At 48.2% G+C, this 15,982-nt stretch overlaps 1 protein-coding gene across 3 annotated transcripts in view; it reads right to left on the bottom strand.

The window, feature by feature from the left end:
• Positions 1-1,076: 1,076 nt before the first annotated feature.
• The window catches only part of TP53I11 (tumor protein p53 inducible protein 11), a 40,410-nt gene continuing 25,504 nt past the window's right edge, over positions 1,077-15,982 (bottom strand). For all 3 annotated transcript variants that reach the window (XM_075281122.1, XM_075281121.1, XM_075281123.1), the window contains exons 2-7: positions 13,474-13,641; positions 10,489-10,547; positions 8,265-8,313; positions 3,715-3,811; positions 3,536-3,637; positions 1,077-3,082 (exon numbers count right to left, since the gene is read on the bottom strand). In XM_075281122.1, coding sequence (XP_075137223.1) covers positions 2,949-3,082; positions 3,536-3,637; positions 3,715-3,811; positions 8,265-8,313; positions 10,489-10,547; positions 13,474-13,602 — 570 coding nt within the window. In that variant the 5' untranslated portion in view covers positions 13,603-13,641 and the 3' untranslated portion in view covers positions 1,077-2,948. The remainder of the gene's footprint in view (positions 3,083-3,535; positions 3,638-3,714; positions 3,812-8,264; positions 8,314-10,488; positions 10,548-13,473; positions 13,642-15,982) is intronic.

Genomic DNA, 15,982 nt, shown 5'->3' with positions numbered 1-15,982 from the left:
ATTTCAAGGTCCTGGAGTGGCCTAGTCAGTCTCCAGATCTCAACCCTATAGAAAACCTTTGGAGGGAGTTGAAAGTCCGTGTTGCCAAGCGACAGCCCCAAAACATCACTGCTCTAGAGGAGATCTGCATGGAGGAATGGGCCAACATACCAACAACAGTGTGTGCCAACCTTGTGAAGACTTACAGAAAACGTTTGACCTCTGTCATTGCCAACAAAGGAGAGAGAACAAAGTATTGAGATGAAATTTTGTTACTGACCAAATACTTATTTTCCACCATAATTTGCAAATAAATTCTTACAAAATCAGACAATGTGATTTTCTGGATTTGTTTTCTCATTTTGTCTCTCATAGTTGAGGTCTACCTAGGATGTAAATTACAGACGCCTCATCTTTTTAAGTGGTGGAACTTGCACTATTGGTGACTGACTAAATACTTTTTTGCCCCACTGTATATATACAGCAACCACAGGGAGAAGGATACCAACTAGGAACTATACAGCTACCAGAGGGGAAGGAGACTGACTGGGAACTACTGTATATATACAGCAACCAGAGGGAGAAGGAGACCGACTAGAAACCATATATTTCTATATACAACTACCAGAGGGGAAGGAGACTGTATATATAGTTCCCAGTACGTTCCTAGTCAGCTACCGGAGGGGAAGGAGACTGACTAGGGCCTATATTCACAATCTTTAAGCAAAGCAGATGGGTTTGAAACTCATACAATTGCCAAAATTTAGTCAGAAAACAGAAACGAGTTACATGACCCCACCAGAAGCCCCGCCCACCACAGCACAGACTAGCAGCAATGGCGAGAGCCACACAGAGAACGAATAGTATATAGTAAATCGAATAATCTACAATAGTAAAATATAATTTTGGGTGAAAACTGTACAAAATAACAAAACGACAGAGGAAAGCTTTATACGACCATTATTGGTGAGATCATGACGTTTATACGCCGGAGGTCCTATGAGTAACATGCAGCAGCGCCACCCAGTGGCTGAATATGGCAAGTGCCTCTTTAAACAAATAGCCCACAATCGGTGGCCTGCGGCCGGGGTTGCTGAATGCATATTTTATTATGGAAGATACTGAGGTATTAAGTTTTAAAACACAAAGAAAATTTTTTTTTTTTTTTAATACAACAGTCTTCACAAGATCACAATACAACGGATGGCGGAGGGGAGATAAAGTGCACCTGCAGGCTACACAGCGGGGGGCAGATAGTTTTTGGTGACACGTGGTCACCTCTGTGGCCTGCAGGAGGCCGGATGAACAAAAAAAAAGCAAAAAAATTCTCCATGTTGGACCCGGTGGCGCTAGTGACGGCAGTGTTCAGGGGAGGAGCTTCACTAGCTGATGCAAGATTAACGAGGCTTTGTCAATTTTGGGGGCGAGACGTTGCAAACCCCGCAGGCGCTGGAATGTTGCGACCAATCAAAAGCAACCTTTAACCCTTTGCTGTCAGTTGCAAGTACGTGGGAGATCTCCATAAATGAAAGCTATGGAAAAGCATTTATATTCCTCCCATGATAAATCAGATTTTCAGCGCCGGGGTCTTGTGGGAATTCGCGGCCTGGACAATTTCCACTGCAGATTTCCTGCTCATGGCATAACATCCTGATTCCTGTCATATATCCGTGCAGGGAAAGATCCTCTGGAGGACGCAGGAAGGCGCCCTGTCCTGTCCGTGATGGCTGCAGCACCTACACGCAGTGGCGTCCATCCTGGGAAAAAACTTCACGTCATTTTGGAATGTGACAGCCTGTTGATGTCAATGTAACTAGCAGTACACCTATACTGCCAGGAGGTGGCGCCGTTGATCTACAGGCTGTATTACCCTATGGACGAAGCCCTGGCATCCATCTGCGCAAAAGCCAAAATTTGTCATTTTCTTCACGGTGCACCGCTCTTAACCCCTTGGCTTCCAGAGGGGGATAAAAGGCACTGCTTTGGCAGCCAAAGTGTTTGGCGGTTGTCAGATAAGACGATGACGGCGGTGCCGCAACAGTGTCCGGTAACAGCAAGCCCTCGAGGCGCCCTCTGCTGTAAAATAGGTCATTCAGCTAGCACCCAGCTTTCCCAGATTCCGGAACGGCAATTTGACTAGTTATACAGCTGTATGGATGCAGAGGAGGCGTCGTTGCATGGCTAGATAAATTAGTCATTCAGGAGCATGGGAAAGCTGGGTCACAGCCCATGTAATGAAGGTCAGATTGTAACGACCCCCAGGTTCCAAAATGGAAAATCTTACAATACACCCATACAGCTCCATATGTAGTATTATTAGATAGCCATTTAGGAGCATGGAAAAGCTGGGTCACAACCCCTGTAACGAAGGCCATGTTATTATGGGCACTCAGCTTTCTCAGGTTCCAGAATGGCAGACGTGTGGGTGCAGAGGGTAAGTCACTGCCAGATTAGGTAAAATAGCCATTCAGGAGTACGGAACAGCTGGGTAATAACCTTGTAACGGAGGCCATATTGTTCTCGCCACCCAGCTTTCCCAGTAACAGAAGGCTGACTTGAATTCTCATATTTACAAGGGATTGGAGATGGGGGCCACAAAAATGGGACATAACCCATATTATTTGGGAAAGGGATAGTCACGACCACCGGGCAGGTGGAAACATGCTTATACTGGCCATGTGGCTACTGAAGGGTTAATATACAGAGTGGGACGTGAACACACAGGAATGGCGAATACGGTAAAATGTAAAGGGGGGCGCTGTGCATGCCGCGTGCTACATCCAGTCCTGACTGCACGGCGGGGTATCACCGATCCTGCACCGGCCACTCCAAGTGCAGAGGGGCGAGGGGGGTTATTGAGTCTCTGAAGAGCAAGTTGGCTACAGTTCACACCCACCAGAAACCCCAGAGGAAAAACGGAAAAAAACCAAACAAAAACAAATGGCGTCCTGGTACCAAAAGTCCAAGATTCAGAGTTTCTTGGGCCGGCGGCCGACTTGGTAATAGAAGTAAGCGCTGACGAGAACGAAGAGGAGGCAACAGCAGACGAGGATGGAGGCGGCGACGGTCGCGGAGCCGATCTCGATCACGGTCACTGTGGTAACTGCGCAAGAGAAAAGGGTTAATAAATAAATGAAGGCAATGGCGTCCTCTAGTCACATCCAAAGCAACAGTCAAAATTGTACTGGAATAGGTGACTACACAGCAAGGCATTGTGGGAGACTGATTGGCTACTGGAGAAGGACAACATGGTGACTACACCACTGTGCGGCCATCTTGGAATTGGAGGCTCGAGTTAATTTTAGGGGTCTGGCTTGGGTTTCCATATTCATTCAAATTTTACAACCACTCTTGGGACATTTTGAGGTATAAAAGAGTGGTGGTCTCCTATACAATGGCTCCCCCATCACAGTCAGAGCAACAAGACTCCTATTAAACTCAACAGATGCATTTCTAAACAGTGCCGCCCATGGCCAGAGGCAGGGTCAGGTACTGCAGCTCAGCCCCAACTGGTAAATTGGTCGTGTCAAGGAACGGAATCAATTGAATCCCTCACCGACGAGCTGTATGCTGAGATAGCAGGCTTCGGTCAGCAGCGTCCACCGGATGATCACCTTCTCTGCCGTGTACATAGAATTCCATATAATTAAGGAGATACCTGTAAAAGACACACAGGGAGGGTCAGAGGAGTCGGCGACTAGAGGGGTCTTATAAGGACCACCACCCAGCACTCACTGAACAGGGCTCCGCCATAGAGACGTGTAGAGGTTTTACTGCTCACTGCGCCTTTGTCAAAGATGAATTCGTAAAGCTGCTCGGGGAAGATGAGAGCCTGCGGGACAGAAGAACAGGGGGTGTGATGACTTTGCCGTACATTTATGTTACATGGGACTTGTAGTGCCTCGCCCTATTCTGCAACTGGCGCGGTTTTTCACACTTCACGTGACGTTCATATTACACTACTTTTCCCTAAACTGATCAGGTTTCTCAGTATTGTAGCCCATAGGTGGCGCTGTTCAATTGCGAATACCACTGGTTAGACACGTGGATTGGATATGGACCGAACACTGACATACACGAAGATGTCTTTAGTCATGCAGTCCCAAAAATGTATCCCCCCCCTCCCCCCAGTTGTTCTGGATTCCGGATTAATGGAATCCCCTGACGGGGGATAATTCTGCGCCTTTGTCAGTCACCTCCGGATTTCTGCTCGCTATTATTCAGTGCTATACGTACAGCATTGGCGAGATCGTCCCCCGCCGGCAGCGCCGCCACAAATTAGTTTTGTAGCAATTTGTTAGCAGGCGCCTTCTCCTAAATCTCCGCGGTCGAGGAACGAGAGTAAAACGTGTAATTGGGAGATTTCTGGAACGTTCTCGGAATCTTCAAAATGGATTTTAATGACGACGATTGCGAGGTTTTCTTCCTCGCTGTGAAAGGTTTTTTTTTTTTAACAAACTGAAAAAAACTTGTGTATAAATAGCCGAGCGGAGGGAGAGGTTACTACGGTAACGCGGAGAGCCCCCTATAGGGACTGTGAGACTACAACTCCCAGCATGCCCGGAGGAGAACACCGCTGGACAGTCACTGATGGCGGCTATATACCTCTTATGTCCTGTCAGGGTATATGGACATCATTATAGGCAGGCTCCTCACTCACATCAGGGGCAGAGAGACCCCTCCTGAAATACTCTGTGCTGCTGACAATACTTCTTACATACACTTTACCACAGCTGCATGACCCTGCACGTCCTTACATTCCCCATCCTTAGGACAGGACACTGCCTTATGGGCTCACTTCATTGCTAGTACACTCCTGAAATCCTCTGTGCTTCTGCGGTCCCAGTTTCTTCTACCATGTACCTCTCTGTCTGTGGACTCCCACTTGCATCCAGCCCTCTCTACTTCTTTTATCAGGTGCAGCCCTGTCCTTTTTAACATCATGACATGAACCTCCCCTGAAATCCTCTGTGCTGCTGTGGATCCCTGTTTCTTCCTCTATGCGCCCCTCAGTCTGTGACCTCCCAGTTGACCATACCCCTCTGTTCACATGACATTTCGCTTTTTGCATATAGCGGTGTTCTCCCTAGCATGAGGACTTGATCCTCCACTAAAATACTCTGTGCTGCTGTGGATCCCTCTCATGGACCTCCAAGTATGACCTCCCACTTGAATACATCCTTGTCTTTATGAATGACTCTTCCCTTCTTATACACATCCCCATCCTCTTCATCATCTTTGTCATCCCCACGTTAGTCTCCTGAAATGCTCTGTGCTGCTGTGGACGGAGTTTCTTGCGCCTCATACAGCCCAGCTTTCTCTTTATATCGTGACACCCCCTCCGTCACATTCAGTCTCCATGAACAGGACAGTCCCGGCCCCATTCAAGGCTATAAACTACTCTTCTAAAATACTCTGTGCTGCTGTGTACCCTTCTCGCTCCACTGCCTCAGCTATAACTCTGATCTAGCTGCATTCCTCTCCATATCCACTTACCTATGATCACGTCCCTGCTTTACAGAAAAATAAGTGAACCCCTTTCCGGAAATACTCTGTGCAGCACAAGCTGCCACATTCCCCATCACATTCAGCCCCATCCTCCTCCGCAGAATCAACGCAATCCCCCCCTTAAACACTCTGTGCTGCACTCCCCTCCATGCCCAGCTACATCTATATTCCATTAATACATCCAGCTTCACACGATATGACCTGACACAAAGCGCAGGAACATCTGCTGTAAATAAAACATGAGAGATGAAGTGCCCCGGGCGAGGGGTGTAAATAATACACTGAAGTGATGCACCGACGATCCTGAAGGTCAGGTGACCACAGGGGGCGCCGCTATGCAGCACTGGAGACACCAGAAGCCTTAGCTGTTTGATAACCACTGTGGAGTGTCAGAAGGAACGGCATTCTGCCAATCTCTGTGTCAGTCTTCACTGCAACTCTGACATTCTATTCATAAATCAAAGAGCACCCAGCTTTCCAAAGGTCCTGAATGGAAAACTTGTCTAGTTTTCCTGTGTCCCACGCTGCCTCACAACTCCCCTGCGTGTCCCGCGCTGCCTCACAACCCCCCTGCGTGTCCCGCTCTGCCTCACAACCCCCCTGCGTGTCCCGCGCTGCCTCACAACCCCCCTGCGTGTCCCGCGCTGCCTCACAACCCCCCTGCGTGTCCCGCGCTGCCTCACAACCCCCCTGCGTGTCCCGCGCTGCCTCACAACCACTCTGCGTGTCCCGCTCTGCTCACAACCCCCCTGCGTGTCCCGCGCTGCCTCACAACCCCCCTGCGTGTCCCGCTCTGCCTCACAACCACCCTGCGTGTCCCGCTCTGCTCACAACCCCCCTGCGTGTCCCGCGCTGCCTCACAACCCCCCTGCGTGTCCCGCGCTGCCTCACAACCCCCCTGCGTGTCCCGCGCTGCCTCACAACCCCCCTGCGTGTCCCGCGCTGCCTCACAACCCCCCTGCGTGTCCCGCTCTGCCTCACAACCACCCTGCGTGTCCCGCTCTGCTCACAACCCCCCTGTGTCTCCCGCACTGACTTACCCTTAGCCAAAAAACCCCCACCCTTGCTCTGTGTGTCCTGCCTCAGCTCTCCACCCCCCCCCATATGGGTGTCTTGCCACGGCTGCCCTATGAACGATCACCCAGCTTTCCCAGAGCCATACAACTGAATAGAATTTGCAGAGGACTCCACAGAAAACTACGATTCATACCCGGACACAGCACGATAACAAGAGCCGCATTCATACATAGAATGAGGAGGAAAGTAAGTGCCCCCTCCCTGATACCACTCCGAATATCACATTCACAAAGGTGTCTGACCATACAGGTCCCTGTGATGAGGAAGGCGGCGGGGGAAGGGGGGTCCAAGTACAGAAGGGAAAAAAGGAACAAAAATGTTCTTTATATAAAATGTTATAGACTTCGAAGCGAACAATAAGAAGCTCAGGAGCAAAATGTATCAAAGGCGCAGCAACCAGCGGGAGAAGAGGCACAAGACGAGCGGCGGCGGCAACAGAAGAGCTGGGCTGAATATTAATCTGTATGGGATCCATTAGCAGGAGGGAGATTATATAATAATATAATAATATATATATATATATATATATATATATATATATATATATATATATATATATATATATATATATATATATATGAGATTATAACCCCCTCCCCCTTCTCCTCCAGTCTGTGCAGACATAACCAACCAATGGCGCCACCTATGGGCAATACCCACCTGTTATTTGCCCTCACCCTTATAGCCTTGCTTCAGCTCTGACTCAGCTTAGTCTATCGGACTATAAAATCTACATCCCGACTACTCAGTGGCTCAGGCTTCCACATTGTCCACCCGCCATGCTTTACACTGCGGCTCTGCTTCATCATATGTGCTCATACACCGTAGCCAAAGCTCAGCAGAAAGGCAAGTCACCATTATAGAATGAATATACACTACAAGGAACTAAACTCCCTGTATATAGAAGGAAAGAACCATCAATAGAGGTGGCAAATCCCAGTATAACCAGTTACAGCTCCCATAAAATTGTTATACTGTCTCCTATTATGGAAGACCCCTCACCACCCCCAACCACCACACCTCTTAGTATACATTAAATAGGCTCCTTCCCACTGACTCCAGCATAGTTGGAATTTAGCCCCCACCATTCCTGAGCAATCACTGAAGTTAATTTTGGTGTCTGATATCCGAACTAAGCTCCCTAATGTCAAGTGGGTGGAATCGGAGCAGACAAGGGTCATGACTCTAATCAAAGGCAGACAGACAGAGGATTGACTCAGAGCTCTTACACAGTCTGTCTCTGATTGGAACGCCGAATCACAACCCCTTGCCTCCTCCTGCCGAACACCACCCACTTGACATTAGGGAGTTTAGTCAGCATATAAGACATGAAAACCAATAACACTGATTGCTCGGGAACGGTGAGGGCTAGAGAAAAAATTCCAACTGTGCCAGAATTAGTGGAGGGGTGGTTATTAAATGATGCAGAGAGCTTGAGTTTATCGCGAAAGGTTTTTTTTTTTTTTTTTTAAAAGGAATTGTCCAAGATGTAAACATATAAAAAATTTCCCCTAGCAATAGCGCTACTCCTGAGTACAGGATGTGTCCGGTATTGCAGCCAAGTTTAATTCAATCACTGATATTGGATTGATGCATGTAAATGTCATCCATATTGGCATCACTTGCCTAATGCATAAGCAATTGTTAATAATCTAAAAGTAAGTTTAAATTTACTGACACGATGCAAGATCAGAACTCACCATTACAGCGATTCCTGTGAACATCACAGCGGAGAGGAACTGCCATACTCTGAAAGGAAGAGCCATGCAAAATCACTTATCGGTCTCATATCACAAAGTTATTACCCCCCCCCCATGTTAATTAATTAAAACATGCCAAGCCAAGTGTGGCCACCAGGTGGCAGTATTAAGTTTACAAATGGAAATGTAACCTCTGCATTGCAAATATTAAGGACATTTTTGCAGTGAAGTTTGAGCCAGAGAAGCCGAGATGGTGAGAACAGATTCCAAGTGCGGGTGACATGCTGGAATTTGTAGTTACACCAGCCGAGCAACTGTGACTCTACCAGACCATGCAACATTTCGAAGATCTGCAGACGACTACAAGACTGTAATGTGACATAAAATTACCATCGGGGAGGAGGCCTCCGCATCTTTCAGTCCTTACATAATAGATCACAGAGTTTCACAATGACACGGATTAGATATAAATAGCAGCGAGAACACTTTTCATCTAAATCCGAGCGTGACGTGCGAACAATAGACGTCGTCTGCGCGCAACTCTCTGATCTTTATAAACTACTTGTAAGTGCTGCATACTTTATTCCCTTACCCCATTATACAGGGGTCCTTCGGTTTATAAAACCCAATATCAACTACCCTGGTATCGGGGAGGGGCTACTACATGCAAGAGGTTTCGGTAGAGAATATGCAAGGCATACAGAGTCTGGGCTCACTGCTGCAGCAGACCTGCAGGAATCCCAATCAGTCTCGTAGAGTTTACAACCTCTGAATCGCAACAACTAAGAGTCACTGGTAAAACATGCAGCATGACATGTCACCCCATCCACCGATTCGAGCTCTTTGTTGTCTTTATAGGCCCCATCCCATGGATTCCGGAGCACTTGGAATTCTTTCTCTAGCCCTTACCATTCCTGAGTAATCAGTACAGTTACTTTTGGTGCCCGATATCCTAACTAGACTCCCTAATGTCAAGTGGGTGGTGTCAGGCAAAAGCTCAGGGCTCCAGTCATAGGCAGTCAGTGTAAAAGCGCTGAGTTACGCCCTCCGCTGCCTCTGATTGGAGGTCTGCATTAGGTCCCCTTACCTGCTCCTGTCTGGCACCACCCACCTGATATTAGGGAGTCTAGTTCACATATCAGGCACCAAAACTAACTGCACCATTTTTTTCTCAATCACACGTAGGAATAGCCTTAAGAAAGGCTATTCTTCTCCTACATTTAGAGGTCATCTCCACGCCGCAGTTTGGTATAAATCCCAGTCAAACAGAACTGGGGGCGTCACCAATGCTGCAAGAGAACTCTCCAGCGCCGCCTCCACCTTCTTCAGGGACGGCTTCTTTGAACTTCTTCTTCTGGAGCTGGTTTCAAATTTCGAGGCCTTGGGCAAAGTAGACTGTGCACACCCGCTGCCACAAGAAAAATGGCCGCTTACACAGTAAGCTGGTGTAAGCGGCCATTTTCTTGTGGCCTGTGGGCATGCACAGTTTGCTTTGCCCAAGGCCTAGAAGTTTGAACCCAGGTCCAGAAGAAGAAGTGCAGAGAAGCCGTCCCTGAGGAAGATAGAGGTGGCGCTGGAGAGTTCTCTCGCTAAATTGGGGATGCCCCCAGTGCTGTTTAACCGTTGGGGCCCGCCCCCAGTGCTGCGAGAGAACTCATTTGCATACTGACGAAAACCGGGATTTCTACCAAACGGCGGGCCGGAGACGACTTTTAAAGTTAAGAGACGAATAGCCTTTCTTAAGGCTATTCCGTACATGTGATCGAGAAAAAAAAAAAGTGATTTTAATGATAGGATCCCTTTAACCCTTGCTACCAGGTTACACCATAGATCGTCTCTGATCACTCATACTTTGGAAAGATCCCTTGATTAGCTGACACAAAGTGGCCAATCCCTTTAAAGAGTGATCTAACATTTCCAGAGTTCACCTTTAATTCCATTTACATATAGAATAATTCAGCATAGCAAGTTGAGTCAATTTATAAAGTTAAAGATCGTCCAAGGAACAAATTCTGGGCAGCCGCCGAACCAGCAAGGCACGCTGGGAATTCAGAGCTCAGATCTGCCAACCAAATTGGAGATTGACCTAGATCTGCCTGATCTACATAGATATCTGGCTCGCTGAGCGTCACAAGTTGTGACTCAGCTTTTCTACAACCTGGCCACCATTGCAGTCCACCACCCAGCTTTCCTACCTGTGGCGCCCTCTGAAAGCATCTCTCACCTTAGACCGAGAGGTTCCCGTACAGCAAACTTGATTTCGTTCCCTAGCACTTGGCTGATCTGCGGAAGAGAGAGAGACGAAGGGTTAAACTTCCACCCTAAAGAGGAGGACAATAAGGTCAATTGTTAGAAGCACTTGGCACGGAACGCGCCATTATCCTTACCCGAGTCCCCACATTATCGGCCTCTTCAGCCACTTACCCATCAAGCCTCACAATGATTGTAATCACCGCTCTGAAACCCCCTCGGTCGCCCGTGCCGCGGAATTCAGGAAGCGAACGCTTTATCTTAATGCAACGGAGGCCGCGCAAAATAAATACTTAATGCAGTAATTACGAGCCTGCCGAGGCACTTACAGCCATGCTGGGGGGGGGAGGGGAAATGGGGGCGATGGCGCCTGCACGCCTTAAGGGGTTAAGAAAAATACCCATGACGGGATTAATTCCGACAGCATCTGATGAGATCCAGAGAAAGAAGGCAGCGCGGAGAGGAGCGTAATGGGAGAGTGGCATCGGAGCAGAAAATCCATCTTGTAAGGACGGTCTATGGAGGAGATCGGGGAGATGGGGGTCTGGTGATGGGAAGACAAAAGACTGAAGAGTAAGGGGTGGTATAGAAGTACCCATGGCAATGCCAACTGGCTACAGCGGTAAACAACAGAGGATTAAGAGGGAGTCACTTGGTGCCAACTGCAGCTTATGAATTAGGCCAAGTATCCGACTGAAAACAGGACAGAAGTTGCCCTAAATTCATGTGCTACGCAACACGATGATCAAAAAGGCGCGTGTTCACACCTAAACAGTGTCACTAATATGATCAAAATAGCCACTCAGATCTACTTGTTAGCCGAGGGATCCCCAGCTGTCATAACCGCCGGCCGAGGGACTCCTAGCTGTTGTAATCACCGACCAAGGGACCCCTAGCTGTCGTAACCACCAACCAAGGACCCCTAGCTGTCGTAACCACCAATCACGGGACCCCTAGCTGTCGTAACCACCAATCACGGGACCCCTAGCTGTCGTAACCACCAATCACGGGACCCCTAGCTGTCGTAACCACCAATCAAGGGACCCCTAGCTGTCTCAACGGCCGACCAAGGGACCCCTAGCTGTCGTAACCATCAAGCAAGGGACCTCTAGCTGTTGTAACCACCAATCACGGACCCCTAGCTGTTGTAACCACCAATCACCGACCCCTAGCTGTCGTAACCACCAATCACGGGACCCCCTAGCTGTCGTAACCACCAATCACGGGACCCCTAGCTGTCGTAACCACCAATCACGGGACCCCTAGCTGTCGTAATCACCAATCACGGGACCCCTAGCTGTCGTAACCACCAATCACGCGACCCCCTAGCAGTCGTAACCACCAATCATGGACCCCTAGCTGTTGTAACCACCAATCACGCGACCCCTAGCTTTCGTAACCACCAATCACGGACCCCTAGCTGTCGTAACAACCAATCACGGGACCCCTAGCTGTCGTAACCACCAATCACGGGACCCCTAGCTGTCGTAACCACCAATCACGGGACCCCTAGCAGTCGTAACCACCAATCACGGACCCCTAGCTGTCGTAACCACCAATCACGGGACCCCTAGCTGTCGTAACCACCAATCACGCAACTTCTAGCTGTCATAACCACCAACCAAGGGACCCCTAGCTGTCGTAACCACCAATCACGGGACCCCTAGCTGTCGTAACCATCAAGCAAGGGACCTCTAGCTGTTGTAACCACCAATCACGGACCCCTAGCTGTTGTAACCACCAATCACCGACCCCTAGCTGTCGTAACCACCAATCACGGGACCCCCTAGCTGTCGTAACCACCAATCACGGGACCCCTAGCTGTCGTAACCACCAATCACGGGACCCCTAGCTGTCGTAATCACCAATCACGGGACCCCTAGCTGTCGTAACCACCAATCACGCGACCCCCTAGCAGTCGTAACCACCAATCATGGACCCCTAGCTGTTGTAACCACCAATCACGCGACCCCTAGCTTTCGTAACCACCAATCACGGACCCCTAGCTGTCGTAACAACCAATCACGGGACCCCTAGCTGTCGTAACCACCAATCACGGGACCCCTAGCTGTCGTAACCACCAATCACGGGACCCCTAGCAGTCGTAACCACCAATCACGGACCCCTAGCTGTTGTAACCACCAATCACGCGACCCCTAGCTGTCGTAACCACCAATCACGGGACCCCTAGCTGTCGTAACCACCAATCACGCAACTTCTAGCTGTCATAACCACCAACCAAGGGACCCCTAGCTGTCATAACCACCAATCACGCAACTTCTAGCTGTCGTAACCACCAACCAAGGGACCCCCTAGTTGTCGTAACCGCTGGCCATTACCATGCATTAAAAAGGGACTTGGAAGTAAGGGGATGTAGGCTGTAGTGGGCGTGGCTTTTTTTGTCATTTTAAAATTTACTTTTACACGTTACTTTTTTTTTTTTTTTGAGATTTTCCCTGTAACTGCGGCTTCTTACTCCTGACATTGGTTGCAGCGGCCCCATCGGTATGACGTCACCGGATCGGCCACTCTGGATACAGCCATATATGAACACATTTTTATTTTCTAGCCCTGCCCTATTCCCATACTTTAATTTTACGATCTTGGACAAACCCCTTTAAGGCCTCCCAAAATTCCTAATTTATCATGTGACCCTCTTTGGTTTGGCTAAATGGGAAGGACACCATATTGTCCCTCGCAGTCCTTCAGCCAAGTGCTAGAGGGTCACATGATATTTCCTTCCAAACTTAGATCTTTCCAGTAACAGCGCCACACCGGTCCACAGGTTGTGTGCGTTATTGCAGTTCAACCCCATTCACTTTAATAAAGCTGCACTGCAATACCAGACTCCTGACAGTCGTGGCGCCAATTTAGGAACAAAGTAGCCATGTTTTACTTATCCTGTCCCTTTAAGACTACCAGGACCCCCCATTTATACCCCCATAATGTGGGCACTCACCTTAGATCTGTGCACCTCCCCGTCGTCGTCCTCCCCTCCCACACCGAGAATCTTGCGCGTCTTCAGTCGGCTGACTAGGTCGGTCTGGCTATGTTTCTTCATTAATGGTGGAGGCGGTTTGGTCGCCATTTTGACGGCTGCGTCTGACTCTTCAACCAGCGACAAATCCTATTATAAAACAAAGACAGGGACGATCCAAGTGAGATGGCGTCAGAGGGTATCGTCATATAAATCAGTAGAGAGATGGCCTATCGTGTTCACAGCTGAGAGTTCGTTACAATTCTATCCATTCTAGTCAATCCTTTGTATAGATTTTATCTGCACGGATACAATGTAACAAATGACTGATACAATACAGGTGTATTTATCTCACAGAGGATTGGATAAACTGGATACGACTGTAACAAACCCTCAGCTCTGACAGCAACCGTGGTAATGACCCAGCTTTCCCTTAGTCCAGAATGGAAAAGCAACAGAGTGTAGAAAATATGTAAAAAATAGGAAGAAAACGTCATTCAGGAGCATAGGAAAGCCAGAATGTAGAATTCTGCCTATAAAGGATAACTTTGATCACTGTATTACTAGTTGGTATTACCAGTCAGGGCTATGGGAAAGCTGGGTGACACCACTGCCGGATCTGCCATCCTGATCCCAGTTTTCCCTTACTCCACAAGTCAGTCTTTCTATATATTCGAACAAATGCATCACTGTATTGCAATGCAGAACTTGCCATTCAGGAGTCTGGGAAAGCTGAGTGATAACCCTGTTATAGCTGTAAAATACACTATATTGGCTCTTCTCCAGCTCTCCCAGGCTCCGCATGTCCCTAATGATCTAGAAACATAAGGAAACATAATCAGGAGTCTGGGAAAGTTGGGTGATAAGTGATATTGGAGCTTTGGTGATTATCCAGCTCGCCAAAACTCCAGCAAAAGAATGCAATGAACCACTGCTCAGGCAGATAAGATTGCCATTCAGGAGTCCAGGACAGGTGGGTGATGTGAGGACTTGGCCCAGTAGTCGTAGTCGAACTATACAAGTTGACGTGACCTGCAATTAGTAAGATGGGGGAACAGATGGCTGCCAGACCCCCGAGCCAATCACTGCTGCCGAGGAGCCGGTACCGGCATATGGAGGACGGGAGCTAAAAATACCAACGGAGAAATGGCGCAACGGGGGGGGGGGGGGGGGGGGCAAATAGGTCCCACTGGTGATGTGTGCCAATAACACCGGGCACAATGCACAGCCAAATATACCGATAGAACTAAAGGTTAACGAAGTAAAAATACATTTTGTACTCTAGTCACATCCAAAGCAGCCTTCAAAACTCTTCTGGGGTCCTGTTACTGAGTACAGTGCAGTATATGAACCCAGTGATGGCCCTACAGTGAATCCATAGTCATCCATTAGATGTGAACAGAGACTTAGAAGTCAGAGGTCTCAGTTCTGAATGTAGATAGGCCAGGGTGACTTTTGAAAGCAGCTCTGGATGTGACTAGAGTATAACTTCCTGATCTTATAGGAAATTAACTTCTTTAACCTTTATGTTCTGTCTTCTGAGCCTTGTAGCGCTAAGCCTTTGTTCACATAAGATAAAATATAAGCAGAGAATGAGAAGTTACAGAGCGTAGACCGCATAGGGAGGCTAGGGTTGATTTTGAAAGCAGCTTTGGATAGGACTAGAGTACAATCAGGTCTTATAGGAACGGAATGGTACCAAATTTATAGGCAGCAACCTTTACCTTGTCCTGAGCCTTTGCCGTGACCTCTAAGCCTCGGTGAACACAGACATAGAGGTCGCAGGGTTGAGTTCAGGATGTAGATAGGTCATGGTTGACTTTGAAAGCAGCTCTGGATGTGACTAGAGCATCATTTCCAGCATCTGGATGGTCATGAATTTATTTGACCTTTATATTTCCTATTCTGAGCCTTGTAGTGCTACAGCAGTGGCCATTTAATAGCGATAAAATAAAAATAATCATAATGTAATTAAAAATAACGATTCTTTCATCAGAATCATCGAAAAGTAAAAGTATTTATAGTACAATTGCCCAAAACCTTCCCCTGCTGCTCATACTGAGCTCACTGGTTCATGAATGGAATACTACAATTTCAGTAAAGACTGACACTAGCAATAAGATGAGTTAGCAGGCGGAAAAGTGAAACTCAGAGTCAGCGGAGAGCTGGATGTCGATCTAATGACTGAACAGGATACACGCCGCCATGATAACCGCTGCGTGATGTCTGTAGCTAAACCATTCCATTAAGTATGTGCCCCCGCGTCGCTGCCATCGCTCATTGCTGCACTGCTCCTAATTACACACAAGAATTTAATGGGCACGTGTGCGGCGTGTGTCCACAGAGGGCGCCGCATGCCTAATTAGACTCCCTGCCAGCTCCGTCTCTTTTGCCCTCGGAATAAACCGTATAATTAGGCTGCACGCCACGGCTCGCTCGCCCCCACATAGTTGGGAGAGGCCAGCAGTTGGCACGGTCCTGCAGCAAAAGC

Source organism: Leptodactylus fuscus, chromosome 7, assembly GCF_031893055.1.
Source record: "Leptodactylus fuscus isolate aLepFus1 chromosome 7, aLepFus1.hap2, whole genome shotgun sequence".
NCBI lineage: Eukaryota > Metazoa > Chordata > Amphibia > Anura > Leptodactylidae > Leptodactylus > Leptodactylus fuscus.
Note: the sequence above shows the minus strand (reverse complement) of the source record. Positions and strands in the feature narration are given on the sequence as shown.